Source organism: Mustela putorius, unplaced genomic scaffold (genome assembly GCF_011764305.1).
Source record: "Mustela putorius furo isolate JIRA1106 unplaced genomic scaffold, ASM1176430v1.1 tig00000551_pilon_pilon_pilon, whole genome shotgun sequence".
In the NCBI taxonomy this organism is placed as follows: domain Eukaryota; kingdom Metazoa; phylum Chordata; class Mammalia; order Carnivora; family Mustelidae; genus Mustela; species Mustela putorius.
Window position 1 is genome coordinate 8,703,723 of NW_025421412.1, and position 15,829 is coordinate 8,719,551.

General features: G+C 38.8%; 1 protein-coding gene across 1 annotated transcript; it reads right to left on the bottom strand.

Moving 5' to 3' along the window:
* Positions 1-201: 201 nt before the first annotated feature.
* LOC101685850 lies at positions 202-15,075 on the bottom strand. The gene is made up of 6 exons (XM_045081333.1): positions 14,825-15,075; positions 14,448-14,670; positions 13,675-13,754; positions 3,047-3,207; positions 2,208-2,325; positions 202-954 (listed from the first exon to the last, which is right to left on the bottom strand). The coding sequence occupies exons 3-6, from the start codon at positions 13,694-13,696 to the stop codon at positions 551-553; spliced, it is 705 nt and encodes a 234-aa protein (XP_044937268.1). The 5' UTR covers positions 13,697-13,754; positions 14,448-14,670; positions 14,825-15,075; the 3' UTR covers positions 202-550.
* Between the last annotated feature and the right edge of the window lie 754 nt (positions 15,076-15,829).

The following is a 15,829-nucleotide window of genomic DNA, read 5'->3' on the forward strand; positions in this document are numbered from 1 at the left end:
TTGATTTCGGAGGTTGCGCTCAAGGCCCGCCCCACCAAGCAGAGACAGGAGACCACCTAAAAACTGGCACTGATGAAAACCACAAAATGAAATCTCACGTTTGCCATCACATTATGCCTCTGCCTTTTCAGATTTACTTGCAGATCCCATTATAAGCTCTTTCTTTATTCCTAAAGAGAGAACCAGAGAAGCTTACATTAAAAACAATAAGAATGTTCATTTTAGAGATATTAAAAATTATCCTATAGTTCTACATTAAAAATAACAGTATCATTTATTAGAATGATAACAATAATAATAAACGGTGCTATAGAAGGATAAGGAAAGCAGGCCTTGTCCTAATCAATCACTACACGCTATGACTGGACCACCCTCCAGAACCAGGAACCAGGTGCTGTATCTAGGAAACTCCCTGTCTGGGGTGAGGCAAGTTTGGGGGCGGGAGGGGGTACTTGGGAAAGGCAGTGCTATGTCAGATCATCCAGGATCTTCTTTAAAGGAACACTCTACTAGAAATCCCCTTTGCTTTCGAAGCCCTCCTTTGAGGGTATCATGCACTCCTCCGACTTTTCTTCATAGCTTTAAACAATGTAATATTCAGGCTAGGGAAACTGGAAATCTCCTCCAGGTCAAACAACTCCTTAAATCTATCTACAAATTTATTTTCTTTCTCCAGCCTGAACTTCATGACCCAGAGGATGATGGTAGATTCTTTGCACAGATGGTCAAAGGTAATGAGGAGTTCTTCCAGGAAAGGGTGGGCGTAGACCACTTCAGCTGCCAGGATATAGTCAAAATTGTTGGAAGACCTGGGGAAGTTCTCATCTAAAGCTACACCCCAGGAGAGTTCTTTAACCTGAGGCAAATGCTTACATTTCATTTTGGTGTTTCGGGAAATATTATATTGCAGGTTTCCAAGTAATTCAGGTAAATCTGTGGCGGTCACGTGTGCACCTATGAAACCAAGAACAGTAGGAAAAGTAACCCTTGAGGGATAAGGTAAAGCAATCAGGTTTCAAGCCAGCATGCATCTGCAATTCTGCACAATGGCTAACCCCAAGGAAAGACTGGTCAGTACACACAGGAGGGAAATCCCTTCAAAACAGATGCTAAAGCAGCTTTATGCCTCCCCTTAAAAAAATTTTAGATTCCCATAGCACTTCTTAACTCCCTTGCATTTTTCTGTTCTCCTGGGTTTTCTGTTTGTTTGATTACTGTTGCTGTGGCTATTTGCTATTTATCTAGTACCTGCTAACAGAAAAATACGTTAGAGAAAGAGAAAATTTTGGAACCTTCTGTGGAGCAATCAGAAGTCACTGTTGAAAGACGCACCTGTTCTTCACTAAAAGAATTCTGAGCCCAAGTCACACGAGGCCAAGTGAGTGTAGACTACGCCGGGCAACCTGTTGTTGAACAGGAGGTGCATGGCGTGGAAAGAGGGCTTTTCAGCAGAATCACATTGGAAGTGTCATGACATCCATATTTATGTCCAAGTTTTCAGCTTGACCCCCTTACAAGTATGAATATTCCCACCAAAAAAAATGTTTAAAACCTAGCCACCATGTGAGTGTAGTGTTCCTACAGCCAAAGACCACAGATGCAGGAAAGACTACTTGGATGGAGAAGATATGAACCATCTCTGAATTAAAAGTGAATAATAGAAGGAAGAAATTAGAAGAGGCAAAGTTGTAGAAACCAATAATCAATAAAATTTGGCCCTTAAAGTAAACTATGAACTGTGGCAAAGCCTGAAAATACTGTGTAAATAAATCTAGGATTGGCCAATTCCATGTCATCAGGCAAGAATAGACTGCAGTAGGGGCGCCTGGGTGGCTCAGTGGGTTAAGCCTCTGCCTTCAGCTCAGGTTATGATCTCAGGGTCCTGAAAGAGAAATCCCAGGGAGATCCCAGGTCCCTGGGAGAGAACTAAGGGGCTCTCTGCTCAGCGGGGAGCCTGCTTCCCCCTCTCTCTCTCTCTGCCTCCTTTTCTGCCTACTTGTGATCTCTTTATCTCTCTCTCTCTCTCTCTCTGTCAAATAAATAATCTTAAATTAAAAAAACCAAAACTGGTAGTGTTTCTGATGAAGCCCATTCAAACAATTAAGGAGTTAAAAATAGGCCTAGGGTCAGAGTAAACTGGAAAGTAAAAGCAGCTAATAACATCTGTTCGTTGAATTCTCTGACCCTATTGAATCAAAAATACTTACCAAGTAAACTCGCCACGATGGAGACTAGCCCTGTTCCAGCTCCGATTTCAATCACATTTTTGTCAACCATATTATAGTGCTTTGCATTTGTTTCCAGAAAATAGCATAGAACAAGGGCCTATGAAAGTTTTAAAAAAGAAAAGAGTAGTGCTTTGCAAGTAATATCAGAAACTAAAATTAAAGTCTATTAGATAAATCATATACACTAATGTTATGACGTATACACGTGTGAATATATGCGTGAATATGTACACACCACTACAGAAAATTATCAACAGATGCACATCCTCCAACAGGATCAACATTTAGACTAGAAAAAGTCCTTGGGGATTGTGAGATGAGAAAACAGAAACTATGGAACTCAGTTGCTTAAGTTTGATTGTCTTTAAAGAAAGCAACTTCTAAAAATAATCATTTAAAAGAAGTGTGTGGGATTGGGGCAGACAGTGGAGGGAAGGGGGGTTCTGCACCCTTTGGGACAACTGGTAAAGGATTGGTGGCCTTGTAGAACATTTTGCATGTTGAGTGATAGATTTCATTACGATTATTTAACTCAAATGGAACCAGCTGAACGGGAAGTAAAAACGTTTGCTATTCTAAACTACCATCATCACAAAACACTGGAGGTTTAAACAGCAATCTCTATTAACCCTACAAGTCAAAAATGGGATTCATTGGTGGAAGCATTTTCCCAATTTTGTGACTTACAAGTTTTAGCATTATTTGAATTCACAAAATAGAACCATGGGACCTATTTCTTCCTTCTACATGGTACACAACAAGGAACAAAACTGACTGGAAAACCATTGAAATATAGAAAATTTTGTGTGAAATTATACCGATGGCCAAACAACAGCACCGTAACAATCCATGGCTTCAGTAATCCGAATCTCATGACCGACAAAGTGAAATTCCTCCCAGGGGGTGATTGTTATTAGGCTTGGGACAAAACATCTTGCCATGATCTCTGCAACCACCTTCTTGTCATCATCTCTCTTCACTGAAAGGAAAAGAAAAGGTCAATGGTTGTGGTTGTGTTGGTAAGAATCGGAAAAAAGAGCCTGATGGAAAGGTAGCATTTCTACTCATTCTAAGTTACTTCTATTCATTGACTTTAGGTGCAGCGTAAGAGTAAGGTAAACTATTTTAAAATTACTCATACTATAAGCATCCATTTCTTCCAAGCTAAAACCCACAGCTTTCTGATTTTTACCAAAGTGATTTCCATTTCTGCAAAGCCACGTGAAACAAATTATAACTGGTATAACTTTTTAAAAAGCAACATATTTCAAGGGCTACCAATCTCTTCATCTAGAACAAGAGGAAGATTGATGATGGAACATATTATCTTGACTGTTCAAACTGACTACAAACTAAGCCGCTATGTCAATAATGTATTGTAGTAAACCCTTTATGATCCACCTTTACTCGGGCTAAAGATATTTAATACCATCTAACATGATATCTTTGTATTATTTTATTATTACTTATTTTTATACTATTACTTTGGGGCAACTCATGGCATCTTAACACCTGTGACATCAAGTCATGTTCATAAGCAAAATTACCAATTACTGAGTATATAGTTAACACACTAGACCATGTTAAATATATTGTATATGATATTTCATTATTACATATTTATTTCAATATGTATTTCATTTTATTTCATGTAATTTTTTAACAGTTTTTGGAGGTAGGCATTATTATTTGCACTTTTATAGGTAACAAAAACTAAGATTCAGTGAGCCTTATTAATTTGACCAAGCTCATGCAACTTATAAATGAAGGAGCCAAAATGTGAGTTCTTTTTTGATTGTTCCAAAACCTCTTCTCTACTCCTAAAAAGCTAGAATGTAATTTTTAAAAACTAGTTGTCTCTAAGAATTACAAACTTGTTATGGAGCAAGATACACATCTTTCTCTAAGTCTCTGTTAGCTCCTTTGTAAAATGTGGAAGATAGAAGAAACTCCACCAAATAGTGCTGGAAGATTTAAACAAGATGCTGTATGTAAAGTGCTTCACACCTTGGCTATTACATGGAGCTCAGTAAATCATTATCGTTATTATAATTCATTATATCTTGGTCATGAAACTAAGTAATATAACAAGATCACCATACAAACAAAAATACTGAATTGTGAGGTCCCAGATTGAAAATTCTATACTTATTCATAGAGGCAGAGAGTAGAATGGTGGTTGCCAGGGGCCAGGGTGGAGGAAATGGAGAAATGTTGATCAAAGGGGGCAAGGTTTCATTTACATGAGATTAATAAGTTCTGGACATCCAATCCATAGCATGCTGATTATAGTTAATGATAATGTATACTTGAAATTTGCTAAGAGAAAAAATCTTAACTGTTCTCATCCCAAAAACAAGAAAACAGTAACTCTGTGAAGTGATGGATAATGTCAATTAACTTGATTGCCGTGTTCACTTCTATGTATCTATACATCTGTCTATATATATCAGAACATAATTCATGCATCTTAAATATAAATAATTCTTACTAGTCGATTATGCCTCTAGAATAAAAGAAAATTTTAGAGCTAAATAAAGAAGGGGGAATGCACGGTGTGGAGGTCAATAAGGAAAGGCTTCAAGAAGGAATTGTGTCTTAAGTTTAAGCTTTGATCGATGATTTGCATTAATAGAGAAGTTATGTACTTCCTATACCAATCCTTAAAGCCCACTGACTTCAAGTCTTGCTTCTGTTCTCTGAGTCTGGCTAGAGTCCTGCCGGCCACTTCCCCGACCCCAGCACTGAATCCAGGCCCAGTTCTCTTCAGCATGGTTCTCAATACCTAAAAGAGGCTGCAGGGAAGCGCAGGGGAGGGGAGGGGAAGGAGGGAGGAACGGGAGAAGAGGGAGGAAGGAAGGAGCATGCAGACAGACATACATACAACAGTGGGGTCTTGCCTGATGGGAGTGCATCATGACCTGACGGGGATGGTTAACTCACACCTCAGTCCTGAGATCCAAAAATAAGCAAGTAAATAAACAAATAACAAATACAAGTATTTCCAAGAAATTTGAGAGCAATACAAAAATTTCTCATTCTGGTCTTCATGGGAGAAAAGTTCCTCCTAGAAAACTTATTTCCCAAATCTCAAAAATCAAAAACTTTCGGTTTCCAACGTTGCAATCATCAAAGCTTTAAAACAGATGCACCACTCAAAACTAAAATGTCAGCGAATCCTAGAATGTCAAGGTGGAAAACCCTTCAGGTACCTTCTAGTCTACCCTTGCCCTTCACGTTCATGCTGGGTGTAAACTACATGTCCAGCTTCGTCAGCCTCTTTGGATATTTCTAATGAGGATAAATATGTTATTTCACAAGGTACATTCAGAAAATGATTATTGAAAATTCTTCTCAATACTAAGCCAAAATCTGACACCACTGGTTTTTTGGTCTATCACTCCTAAAAGTAAGCTCCAAGGTGACCAAACTTTCATTTTTAAAACATGTTCCAAAATTTTAGGATAGAGGAAAATGTAGGGGGGGAAAAATATATATATAATATATATATATTTATATTTATATATAAATATATGTATATTTCTCCAGTGCCAGTCTTTTTTTTTTTTTAAGATTTTATTTATTTATTTGACAGAGAGAGAGATCACAAGTAGGCAGAGAGGCAGGCAGAGAGAGAGAGGAGGAAGCAGGCTCCCTGCAGAGCAGAGAGCCCGATGCGGGGCTCGATCCCAGGACCCTGAGATCATGACCTGAGCCAAAGGCAGAGACTTAACCCATTGAGCCACCCAGGAGCCCCTCCAGTTCCAGTCTTAAAAATTCTGGACTCAAGAGCATGTGAAAGCCTCAAGAGACTTTCAAACTTTTCCATAGCATTGAGGTAAGAATTAGTGGAAGTGACATACATCTTAAGTCCTTAAGTCTTTTTTTTTTTTTTTTTAAAGATTTTATTTATTTATTTGACAGAGAGAGATCACAAGCAGGCAGAGAGGCAGGCAGAGAGGAGGAAGCAGGCTCCCTGCTGAGCAGAGAGCCCGATGTGGGACTCGATCCCAGGACTCCGAGATCATGACCTGAGCCGAAGGCAGCGGCTTAACCCACTGAGCCACCCAGGCGCCCCAAGTCCTTAAGTCTTAAGAGATGTTATTTTCAACTCTGTCCTAGGAGCTCCGATAACATCATTCCCCAGTATTCAGGGAGCAAAATGGCTAGATGGCGGTAGATCAAGTTTGACACTCAAGAGGCCCCAGTCCCAGGGGGGCACTTCTTGTCAACAAGATTTCCTGTCCTGGGTGCCTGGGTGGCTGAGTTGTTAAGCGTCTGCCTTTGGATCAGGTCATGATCCCAGGGTCCTGAGATCGAGGCCCACATCGGGCTCCTTGCTCATTGGGAAGCCTGCTTCTCCCTCTGCTTCTGCTCCCTCTCTCTCTCTCTCTCTCTGTCAAATAAATAAATAAATAATCTTTAAAAAAAAAAAAAAAAGATATCCTGTCCTAAATTCTGCGATCCTTCTATAGCATCCTTCTAAGGATCCACACAGAACTAGGTACTCCTCAAAAAAACTCTAACTTGACTTCATGCCATAGGAAGGGACCAGTGTACACCCGCCCCACCACCAGCACAAACACGGACACCGGGCAGTGATACAGGAAAACAAAGAGATGAAAAACTGATCATCTTCAGCAAGAGCCACCTCTTCAAATCTATGTCACTGTACTTCTTCAACTATGGCATCTGTTCACATGCAAGAAGAGCTCTAAGAACCAAATAATATTGGTAATGTGTCTTACTGGAAAGTGAACTTTCATCTCATTCCATTCACAGGCCTTGCTAAGATGAGGTGGGGGAAGGGGGAAGCATTTGCTGTGGAAGTTCTTTTTTTTTAAATTTTTTATTTTTTATAAACATATATTTTTATCCCCAGGGGTACAGGTCTGTGAATCACCAGGTTTACACACTTCACAGCACTCACCAAATCACATACCCTCCCCAATGTCCATAATCCCACCCCCTTCTCCCAAACCCCCTCCCCCCGGCAACCCTCAGTTTGTTTTGTGAGATTAAGAGTCACTTATGGTTTGTCTCCCTCCCAATCCCATCTTGTTTCATTTAGCGTATCATGCTTAGCGAAATAAGTCAAGCAGAGAAAGACAACTATCATATGATCTCCCTGATATGAGGAAGTGGTGATGCAACATGGAGGCTTAAGTGGGTAGAAGAATAAATGCTGTGGAAGTTCTTAAGGGAAACGCAGGAAACAGTAATTGCTTCCTTGACCTTTCGCTGAATGTGCCCTCTTGGGCCTCCGTGCATACTCTTGGTAAGTGGAGCACTTTTTGACAAGCCACCCAAGGTGTCAGGGATTAATAGATGTTAGAGTACACTAAATCCCAGGAGCATCTCCTAAAGTTCCAATCTTTGATATGAAAACTTTGCCAGTGAATATTTACGGCTACAGTCTGACGCCTCTGACTTTGCAGTTTCCTCTAAAGGTTAGTGGACCAGATTAGTGCTATGGTCCTAACAACAGTATAATAACAGACGATTCCTGGGGTTTTTTTACTCTAAAGAAACAAAACCAGCCATATTTTTTAGGATGGCCACATCTTTACCTTTATAAGGAAGTAAGATTTAAAAACATATGAGTGAATATATTATTATATTCAAAAATTACTTATACTATCCTCCCAATAAAGGATCTTTGAAGAGATTTAATGAAACAACAATAGCCACTATTAACTGCCGATACACTTAAAAGAGCAAACTTTATCCATCCATATGTGGTCATTTAAAATTAATTATACACCTAAGATGACTATGTATTATACAGAAAATATTATCAGGTTGAATAAAATTTAATTGATAATGTTTCATATTAATATTTTCTTTTGCATTTAAATATATATAAACACTACAGGCATTCCTGAAGAAGTCAGTCTGATAAAAAGATAACATCATTTATAACAGGAAACCAAAATGTACCAAACTTGGCGGCTTAAAATAATCTGTCTAGATATAACATGTAGGATTTTAAAAGCAAATACACAAGTGCAGTTATTTCTATCTTAAAGCTTTGCTGCTTTTTCACCATTAACTTTAATTTTAAGATTTTGAGGTAACAGTTTTAACAGTAGTTAGTTATTTACATTGTTAGTTATTTAACAATTTTAACAGTAGTCATTTATTTATGTCAAAAGACATGTTTAATATTAAGTTTTAGCAATATTCGACAAGCACCTCTGAAACGAATCTGTAAGATGCACCATAGAGCCTTATGTGAGCCTCGTAATAAAAAGGAGAAATCTAGTCCCCAAATATTATTCAAAGAATATGTTTCTTAAAATACATGCTTAATTATTTAATGAATATGGGATTGAATCTTGAGAAGATTAATGAATGAGTAGATATTCTTTGACCTTTCATTAAGATTTGAAGAACAATTTCCTGCAAAAATTAATAGCATTATCATACAATGGAATTCTAATTTGCATTTCTAAAGAATATTTTTGCCACACACATATTCTGTTTGTTACCTAACACTTAGGCCCTGAGACAAGTAACTAAAACTGAGTAATTTCACACAAAACATTGAATCTTGACTTTCTCATATGAAAAGCAGATAGCTGATAGCTGTATCTTTAGATAAAAGCCATCTACTATAATCTTAGAGCATTATTTTATTAATAAGTTTGATATTAAAACATAAATTTCAAAACAAACTGTAAATAAGGCATAATCAAGACAATATTACAATTACATTGCTGTTTTGGGCTCATCTTATTTTAATGTTCTTTGATACAAGAAAGATTTAACACCATTTTCCTTCAACTAATCTTTGCTGATAGTGAATAAAATCTACCAGGTGTTCTTGTTCTCCCGAGAATTAACAATTTCAAGCATGAAGGGAAAATTAGCAGGATTCTGGTATGTTATGATGATGCTTTTCTTAGGATGAAAATCTAACAGTAAATTCACTTCAGAGGCTAGATTGCCACAAGACTTCAAAAACAGAAGCACTCTCTAGATTCCTCTCTTCTATACTTTTAAGGTCAATAACAACAATAATAAATGAAAGGGTCAGATCACAGAAATACACTGAAAAAAAAATGTCTTTAATAGCTATGACAGGTGAATTTAAGCTTCCATTTGAGGGCTGTCATGGAAAACCTGTCAGCAAAATCTAAAGTAAAATCCCCTCTACTAAATGAAAGAGACTTGTCATTCAACTGAATCTTCTATTCAACGATGAATGTCATATGCTTCTTAGAAATAGCTAGAGATTAAAAAAAAAAAAAAAAGATGTTAAAGGTATTTTCTGATTAGTAAGTGGTCACAGGCTAACCTGAAAGATAGAATTCTGAATGCCTCAGCAATGTCAAGGCCTTGGGCCTGATGTTAAAACTAATTCCTAAAAAGAGTTCACAAATACTTTTTGTCTGGAGGTCTGCTTAGTTTCAAGAATATACAGAGGCTGTCTCTTTGACCAAGTCAGTCAGACAATGTTACATTTACAGAAGAAAGACAAATCATCTTTTATTGGACTACTCAGCATCCAAATAGGAAAAAAAAAAAAAAATGAGTTGTGCTCAGAGTCTGCTGCTGGGATTGTTGTGGGGACAGACACCTAAACAATTGTGAAAGAAGCATGATAAACATCGTCAGAGAAGTATTTCTAAAGTGCTTTGGGAAGCACCACTCGTTGGTGAATCAGGAGAAGCGTTCTTAAGGAGGAGATATTTGAGTATGTGGAAGGTAGAGGGAGGTTGCCAGGCAGAGAAGGGAGATGAACTGCCTGCCACCATGGGGAGACAGGCCAGGGGAGTGGTCAAAAGCCCACGGAGCTGGTGTACAAGGTACCTGTTGGGGTGTTGTAGAAAATAAGCCCAAGAAAGCAGATTGGGATTGCACTTGTGGGAACAAACAGAGCAAATGTTGACCCTTGTCCTCCAAGGTGAGGAATTGGGGCAGGAATTGGCATGAGCAAGTTTGTCATTGAGGCGCTCACCTCTGGGCAGCAGCTAAAGGCTACGTTAGAAGCTCTTGGAAGACTATTGCAATAGTCCAGGCAAAAGATGCCAGAGCTGAACTAAGGCAGCAGCACTGGGTCTAGAAGCCAAGTATGAATTTCTGAGCGTGTGAAATAGTGGTAAGACCTCTCCTCCAGGGCAACAATCAACATGCAAACTTGACACTCAAACTTGTGTTCTGAAGACCTTTAAGGCAGACTGATATATTTAAGAGTCAATTTATTCAATATGTGGAAAATGTATTAGTCTTTGTAGGTAGTTGTTCAGGTTACTTTTTAAACACATACCATGTGTTGATGAGTGAGTCTCACATTGGTAATTAGACATCCTGTAGTCCATCAACTATCACATTAAAATTACTGCCTCAGACTATAGTTTTATATGTCCCTTAAACAGCAACAGAACTACTCAAATAAACTTTCTTCTTCATAACCCAACTCTGTAAAGATATATAAAGATGCTTGAGAAAGATTTTCATCTGATATCCCTAAATAATACATTATACTAGATGCTGAGAAGAGCCAACGGACTGGGGACAAGAAACGTGAGATCATTATCAATGAACAAATTGCAAGACTAGCCAACAGGCCTCAGTTACAGCTAATTCATTTATTCACTCATTTTATTCAGTATCTGGGCACTATGAATATAAAGATAGAGCAACATAGATAGATAGCAACAAGATAGACTCAAAAGTAGAAAGAGAGAGCTCAGGAAAGAATCACAGAAGCCCTGACGATGATGAGTCTGCAAGTCAAATGAGAGGACAGGACACTTCGTGCAGAGAAAACAGCACGAGCAGAAGCCCATTGGCAACAAGACTCTTGACCAGTTTTCCAGTTTGGGAAATTCTGAGAACTAAAATGTAGGATAAGTGGGGGTTGCAGCATGAGGTAAAATACTTATGTCATGCTAAAAAGTCTTGAGTTTGTCTTATTAGAGATAATGAGGCACAGAAGAATTTTAGGCAGAAGGCGAATGTGACCGGATTTGAATTTTCGGAAAGATCATGCAGATACAGAGTCCGACAAAGAGAGGATAAACAAAGAGTGCTGACCCCGAGCGGGGGCAGCCAGGGAGGTAGGAGGTACTTACAACAGGCACTAGAAGAGACGATGAAGATCTGAAGGAAGGCAATCGTGCTGTCAGAGGGAAGGAGGGTCAGAAACACGAGTTGGTAAAAACACGCGGGATGGAACAATGAATGGCATGAGGAAGAGGGACTAGGATGATTCTAGACTTCTGGGCAGCCGGAGACATGTAGTTGCCATAAACTGAGACAGAAAATATAGGTTGTGCAGAGGTGTACAACTGCAAAGGGAAATTATTTTTTTAACGTGTGTTACTCTGTGGTATGACGTGCTGGCCACAGAGGTGTGCCGTTCGGATTAAGGGAGGGTACCACTGGAAGCACAGCTATGCCACGTCTCCAGCTCTGTCCCTTCGGCTCCTCAGAGGCCCTCCCTCCCCGGGGGCTGCCCGCTAATGTCACTTCCCTCCCATTTCACAGATGACACGCAGCTAGCAGGTGACTCGCCCCCTCTCCTCTCTCCCGTGTCAGACCTGCACCGTGATCTGATGGCTCTCCCCGCCCATTTCTGTCCCTTCTTTCTTTATCGTCCACAAGCATTTCCCCCCATAAATCTCCTGCACATATAATCCCACTTGAACATCTGCTTCTAGAGGACTCTGGACAGACGCAAGGTAGTACAGAGGATATTAAGTAAGCAGGGGAAGATCTGGGAGTCATGCACAGAAATCACTGAGCCCGGGGCTCGGAGGAACCTGCTCCAGGGCCCCAGACCCTGTGGAGCTATTTTATAACATGGGCTAATGGCTAGAGAGTAACTGTCACCAGGAGGTCGGCAACACAAGATACTCATAATAGTTAATGTGGATAAGGTTTTAGAAGCTTAGATTCTTAATGCAGGATTAGAAACTATACACAGAGGACTATTTGGTATGTATCATAGTCCTAACATTAATCTGTGTGTAACTTAGTGATGTCGTATAATTCTTGGACCTTCAGGCCAAGGTGGAAATAGAAGAACTGGACTATAAGGCTTGTCGCATCTTTTTCAAGCGCAACATACTAAGTATAAGAGTTAGGAGAGGTAAGGTCAATAGCCTTCAGCACTGAAGAACTGAGTGTTCCTCTGGTTAGTGGAAGTCTTTCCAACAAAAAGCCATCTGATCCTGCCCCAACAGCACACACTTAATCTGCCTGCGAACATATTTTTAAAGCTTTAATTGGCTATCTAGATGATTATGGGGTGTGCTTTCTTGTGTTATAAAATATTTTAATACTAGTTCTGTTTCAACCGTACCTTGAACTTCTTCCATTTCCTTTGTAATCTGCCAAATTATTGTATGCACAGTTGAAATCAAGCATTGTTACTAATGATAATGATAATGGTGAAATTTTATTCATAAACTGCACAGAAACTGAATCTTCATTCAAAACATCTAAATGGCTGGATTCTCTAAGTGATTACGACTTTAAATGTTTAGGTTTGCAAAAATCACTACAGTAAAACCATTGTGTCGAAGACATGTAGGCTGCCAACACTGGGCATACTCCCAGCTCTCTTGGCCTAAAGATATGCTTACCTAGGTAGAGGCCACCTGGTATGCCTAAAGAAGGAAGCGGGGGGAAAAAAGCCAGGACTACATTTCTTAGAAAATGTCCATGTGTGGATAAAGGAAAAAGGAGAAGAAAGAAGCCAAGATAATTAAATTTGTACAACAAATGTTCTACAAAAACGTAGTACCAGCTCTTCAGGCAGTGTTTGTCTGCACTTTTTATCTCAAGACAATGGGGCTAGTTACATAATCCATGCAAAGTCACTCTTGATATTAAAAATGATGTAAAAATGGGAGGTCAGTTTCAAATAACTACAATTAGAGCAGAATTCAAACTTAAATTCTCCTCATACTGAAAGGTCAAGTCACATTATATATTTGTCTCTATTAATACCTCAGAGGAACCGTAAACACAGGCTAAAAACATTTTTATAGTTTAAAAACATCTTAAATGCAGGCATTCATAAAAACTTGTAGCTGTACACAAAACTATTTTTATCTCCCTTCCTATCTTAAAAGGAATATTTTAGAAATCACAGTCATGTATGTAGTGTATAGCACTTGGGGGAAAAAATCTATTCTTTTTCATATTTAAAAAAAAAAAAACTCTACACACTTAGCTAGCAAGTCTATATATTTAATTTGTTGGCCAAAATAATCTCTAACATACCATCAGGACCATAGGTATAGCAGTAGACATTTCACATTATAGATATTTTCAGGTTAGGAAACACAAGCCAAGATACAATATGCAACTGATAAGTCCTAGCTCTGTTTAAGACATTAGGGAACACTGAGAAGGTAAGCACTTATATTCTATTAGTTGTCTGTCTTCTTAGAATTTGTCAAATAATATAAAGAAACATAAAATAATTTACCTTTTTCAGCTCCTGGATCCATTAAGCAGTGAACTAATCGATGGCTATATATTGATGTTTTCTTGATCAGTTCTTGAAAACTAAGCGAATAACATATTAAGATGTCAAATGGTAATAATCAATTCAAAAGCACGTTTTAAGTGCTTTTACATTTACCTAATAAAGCTTAAGTAACATCAAACATAGCATAGAAAATTCTATCAAAATTTTGTATATTAATAAATCATGATTTAAGATAGACCCCCCAAACACACAAGCTATCCAATACAAACCAAAATTCAGACAAAGGCTTCAGAGTCAGAGGTTTTAAAAGCTACTGGAAGAAGCAAAGACATTATTTCACTCTAGACTACCTCAGCTATCACCAAGAAAGACACCATCTTTATAATGACTGGTCAGATAGCAATCTTCATCTTCACATTTAAGAGGTGTTAAAACATTGGGAGAAAATGAATTTCGTTCAGTGTAGTGAAAAAACCATAGGATTAAGCTAAAATACACGCAAAGTTCACTGGTTTCTATCAGCACATCATTAGTAAGTACCCAATGTCTAACAGCCCCACCACCAAATGGCCTTTTGAGGAGCTTTCCCTTTAAAGAACCCATATCATCTCAGCAAATACATTTAAAACTGAAGAAATTATTTTGTGCCTCTCAAATAAAGCATATCATGCAAGTAAGTTTAAATGAGCAGTTATTCCAACATTGGGCAAAAACGATTTGATAATTTACACCTCAGTTTTGGTTCATATTATAAATAATCACAGTACTACCGTGAATTTATATAGCACTCCTTTCTTCCAAGGATCCCAGAACACTTTTCACAGCCACCGCATTGTTCTTTGCAGTATGTCTCAGTAGGTCAGAAGACAAATCATTTTCCCCTGCAGCTTACGAGTGAGGAAAGCGTGAAGTTCAGTAACACCCGGTCCCTGAGGTCACTGGCTAAACAACAGCAAACGTGGTCACGCGCCTTTTGTTCCCAATTTAGCTCCTCTTCCATTGGTAAAAAAAAAAAAAAAAGAAAGAAAAAAGAAAAAAAAGACAGACAGACAGAAAGGAACAAAGAAAAAAAGAAAAAAAAAAGCAGTCTTCATTACACCTGTCTACCTTAAGGTCAACATTCTTTAAAGGTTAAGTCCAGACATACCTAAATGGGTTAGCTGAGTTTCTAGAAGCTTAAAAAGTGTCATTCACAACTTTTGTTTTGCTGGAGAGACCTCAGAGGGTGCTGGAAAGGTCAGCCCGAAGCATGCCTGCAGTTTACTACTGTACACGCTGGCAGCCGGTCCTCGCAGGAGGGATTAGGATCCTGACAGCTGCAGCTTCCCAGCCTCCGGTGCACAGCAGTGGAGCCGGAATGCCCATAAACGAGGGGGCTGCGAGTGTCTCCATGCGAGTGTCTCCATGCGAGTGTCTCCTGAATAGACATAGAGCCAGCAAGTGAATATAAACCACCCCTACACGCGAGCGAAGACTATCTGAGCAAAGTGACCCCTTTTTTCACTTCAGTGCCAAGAGTTATTTTGGACTCCACAGCGATGACGTTCAGTGAAATGGAGGCAGCACACTTTTTATGTCACCTGTCCGGGTATGAATATCATTTTTAAAATCAGGCAGCTGCACCAGTTAGAAAATGTGTGCAATCATGCTCTGGGCACAGGCATCAAATTACAGTTCCTTCTACTAGGACTGGGCCGAGGGTATCTGTTACCTGGACACTTGCACGTATACACACACGGCTGCGTCTCAGAGCATGTATAAATCTCCCTGGTCACTGAGAAGGTCCTTAATAAGAACTTATTACAGGTAACAAAATTGAGCAATATTGTAAAGTTAAATAAACTTAGAGGAGGGTAGGTACAGCTTCTAAGAAATACTTTATACAAAGTTGACTTCAGGTCACATTAACATATTGGATGGGACTAGCAGTCTGGGAGCCTGATTTTAAATTTGCTTGTGATTTTTAGGCATTTACTTAATGTGCTTCTTGGCTCCCTCATCTATAAACAGGGATATAAAAGGTACTCAATATATATTTGTGGAAGGAATAGGGTAAGTAAAAAAAAAAAAAAAATTCTACAAACTGCAAAATCCTCAACAATGAAAACTATTATTCATAGGCAGTTAATTCTGGGAAGAGTACATTCTCTTT

Coding starts and splice junctions, on each gene's coding strand:
- LOC101685850 (XM_045081333.1), bottom strand. CDS start 13,696: ATGGATCCAGGAGCTGAAAAAG. Junction 2,326..3,046: donor GTGCTGTTGTTTGGCCATCG/GTATAATTTCAC, acceptor AAACTTTCATAG/GCCCTTGTTCTATGCTATTT. Junction 955..2,207: donor CATCGTGGCGAGTTTACTTG/GTAAGTATTTTT, acceptor TTGGTTTCATAG/GTGCACACGTGACCGCCACA.